This window comes from Colletotrichum siamense (assembly GCF_013390195.1).
Source record: "Colletotrichum siamense strain Cg363 chromosome Unknown KSG_Cg363_contig09, whole genome shotgun sequence".
Lineage (NCBI taxonomy): Eukaryota > Fungi > Ascomycota > Sordariomycetes > Glomerellales > Glomerellaceae > Colletotrichum > Colletotrichum siamense.
In genome coordinates this window covers 2,204,060-2,207,299 of record NW_023501022.1, presented here as the reverse complement: position 1 = coordinate 2,207,299, position 3,240 = coordinate 2,204,060, and the positions used below count along the sequence as shown (strand labels likewise).

General features: G+C 57.4%; 1 protein-coding gene across 1 annotated transcript; it reads right to left on the bottom strand.

The window, feature by feature from the left end:
* Positions 1-1,092: 1,092 nt before the first annotated feature.
* Positions 1,093-3,240, bottom strand: PNAA-1 (Peptide-N4-(N-acetyl-beta-glucosaminyl)asparagine amidase A; the record flags this gene model as incomplete). Its single annotated transcript, XM_036645139.1, has 3 exons — positions 1,093-2,459; positions 2,699-2,944; positions 3,030-3,240. 3 exons carry the CDS (start codon positions 3,238-3,240, stop codon positions 1,093-1,095), a joined length of 1,824 nt encoding a protein of 607 aa, XP_036489851.1.

Here is a 3,240-nt window from a genome sequence, read left to right as displayed (position 1 = left end):
TGCTGGGTTTGGGAGTGGCAGGTGGAGCATCGCGTCCGGGAAGGGAAGGTAAGGGCTGTTCTTCCCATCAAAAGGATGGGATTTGTGATTTGCCGTGGTGGAATTAGAGTTTGGCACTGCATGCCGCACCCTCAAGCATATGCGTGGAGGCGCCGCACAGGGCCACTTGGGATCGACCGTACGAGAAGGGGCACCACGGGCACAAATGTCGTGCCATGGCTGCCAGCTGAGCTGTGCTTTGCTGATATACGCCATGGATGCTGATGCTGCCAACCAACCAAACACACAAAGAGACGCTGCTCGTTTCGCCCTCTCCCCATTGGTCCACAGCTCCCGTCTTGTGTGCCCTTCTCTCTCTGCCTGCCTCTCTGTCTCTCTGTCTCTCCTTTCGTCTCAGCAATATCCCGTCGGGCCAAGAGTTGCAACACGACGGAACTGGTGTGATTGATGAGCGGTCGATCGCTCCCAGCAGAGGAAGGACAGGTGAGGTTTGGCAGGCGCGCCGTAAAGCTTAATATTCCGAGGAATTTGCATGGTAGGCTGTGCTAACCTAATTCCGCCCTGCTCCCGTCATCCGTCCTCCGTCCTCTCATTGAGGCTGGTCTCTATGAACCTGACACCACCTGGCACCAGGCCTGGGCTGGTGTCCAGTTCCAACACCCCAGCACGAACGAAACATGGCTGATCGGTTCGATTTTTTGATGGGGGGAGATTGACGGCTATTTCGCCGTTTGCTTTCTAACCCCGAAAGTTTAAAAAGCAAATCCCGATCTCGACTACCTTGCCAACGGCAGTCCAACGTGAGACACACACACACACACACACAAGCACACAGCGCTGCTCTCTCGCTCGCTTGCTTCTCACCTTGGCCATGACAGGCTAAGGGTTTCCCTCTAGCCTAGGACACTACGGGCACTTGGGCCGTTCAGTAGACTTTGCTTCAGAACCTGGAAATTCCAGCTGGTCGGTCCAACTCGGACTCCGTAGACGTCTGTTTGTCCTGTTCTCCGCGGTTGTCTGCTGTCACTGTAGCCTGCCGAAACCACACGACTCCCACCTGCGACAACCTGTGGTCGGTCCGCCCTGGCGATCTTAATTGACTTCCTCCGATAGCAGCACTCTCGGCTGGCTATCGGCAGACTTTTCTTCATCAGACAAGACGGTGTTGTTGGTGGCTCGAACCTGGCGCGAATATAGCTCCACGTCACGTGCTCCTCCTTCTCGACCGCCACTGAACCGAAGTACCTGGCGGATTGTGCCAGAGGCTGTGCTGCTCTTCATATCTGCCGGCATATTGAATTTGGCGGTGCCGTTGCGGAAGGTCGAGAGCTTTGCTATCCTGTAGTCACCGGGCTTGCCCTGGCGTTCGGTGCGGTTTGGGTTGTTGTACACTTCAAGCCCGGTTGGGTACACGCCGACGCCTTCGACCTCCAACTTCAGTTCCTGGAATAGCGTCGCCGAGAGGCTGAGGTCGCCGGCGGCTGTCATGTTTGAGATTTGGTCGACAATCAGCGGGAACGAGTACGTCGACTTGTAAGACCCCTGGCCGCTGAGCTCATCCGTGCCGGTGATTATGAAGTTGTTGAAGCCGTTGCGCCCGAACTCGCTGATTGTCGCCTGGTTGCTGTAAGACAGCTTCTGGCTCCACACGGGGTTCATGGTGCCCTTCTTTGAGACGACCTCACCCTTGACCGAGATGGAACGCGTCACCTCGAGGTTAAAGGCGAGGGACTCATTTGCGCCGGTCGAATTTTGTTTCAGCATTCGACCCGTCAGCTTAACGTCCGGCTCGGAAATGTCAACGGTAGGCAGTCGTCCGGTGGTGACGGATCCTTCTTCGTCAAGCCACAAAAAAACCTTGCCCGAGATGACCCAGAAGTTGCCGACGGTCGTGTTCACAGAGGTCTTGTCGCCTTGATCGGCGAGGCCGGCAACCTTGATCTTGAAGGTGTGCTCGTTGCCGTCGCTCAAGACGGGCAGCCAGGGCGAGATGTCAATCTCGTGTTCCCGGAGGTCGAAGGCGTCGAGACCGACAACCGGGCGATGGAAGCTGGGCACGACTCCGCCGGTGAAAATAACGGGGAAGGGCCACTGCACGCCGGCCAGCTTGTCGTCGATGAGGACCTGGACCTCACGCCAGGGGCTTCCGGCTGGGGCCATGCCGACAGTAGCATTGAAAGCCGCGGCATCGCTCTGTAGGACGTTGCTCCACCAGAATTCCTCGGTCCCTTGGCCGTTGGCCGAGACGGAGAAGACTGCTCGATTGGCATTACGCGGAAATTTGACGGTGCTCACGGCCTCACGCTCGGGCACCTGCCAGGCACTGCCTGTATTGGATGATGCGTTGCGGGACGAGATGGGCACGATGAGATCGGCCGGTGGTGCGAGGCCAGTGACCACGTCGCTCTTGAAGAAGGTCGCTGTTAGAGTGCAATTGAAGGGCCCCGTATATCTGTCGTCTTGGCAGCGTTAGCCGTTTTGGCCCCCACCCCGAGATCTCCGAAACCGACCAGGGAGCAAAACAGAAAGCAGCAGCATACAGACAGAGCAGTGCATGTAGTAGTAGCAGCAAAGTAATCATACGTTTGTCGTAGTGCTGTAGGGAGGGTGTGGTGAACTAATAATAAGCACGTACATCGGGACACGCACGGGGGGCAACCGGGGGACGGGGGACGGGGACGGGGCGCTCGACACTTACCGATGAGGTTGGGGAGGTCGAATATCACCTTCTGCTTGGTTTTCCACATGCTCAGATACGGCGTCATGTCCTTCCAATAGGTCCAGATGATTCCGGGCGCCAGCCTGGGCTCCGCAGTGGAGGTTCTCCATACCTCCGTGTCGCCGAGATACAGCAAGGCCAGCCGGTCCAGTTGACGGCCTGCAGAAGTGGCAGTAAAGTTCACAATGACGCGGTTGAAGTCGCACCCAGGAGGTGTGTAGTCGCCTATCAGACCCCAAGTCAAGTCAAGTCAGGATACCTATTTCCGCTTTAATCCACCACAAAGGCTGCTGCAATGCCGGCGACTTACCGACGAAGGGCTTGCCAAAGCTATTTCCAAACGAGTGATCCATCAATTGCACCGTGCAGGCACCCGCCGAGTCTTTCCCCTTGTCATCGTTGCCACGCCGTACCTCTTGGTAGACGGGGCCCTTGGGGCCCAGCACTGGCTGGGCCACCTGGAAGCAGTCCAGAGCCCGCTGGCCCCGTGCAGCCTCGTCTGCTTGAAGCAAAGGGCTCAT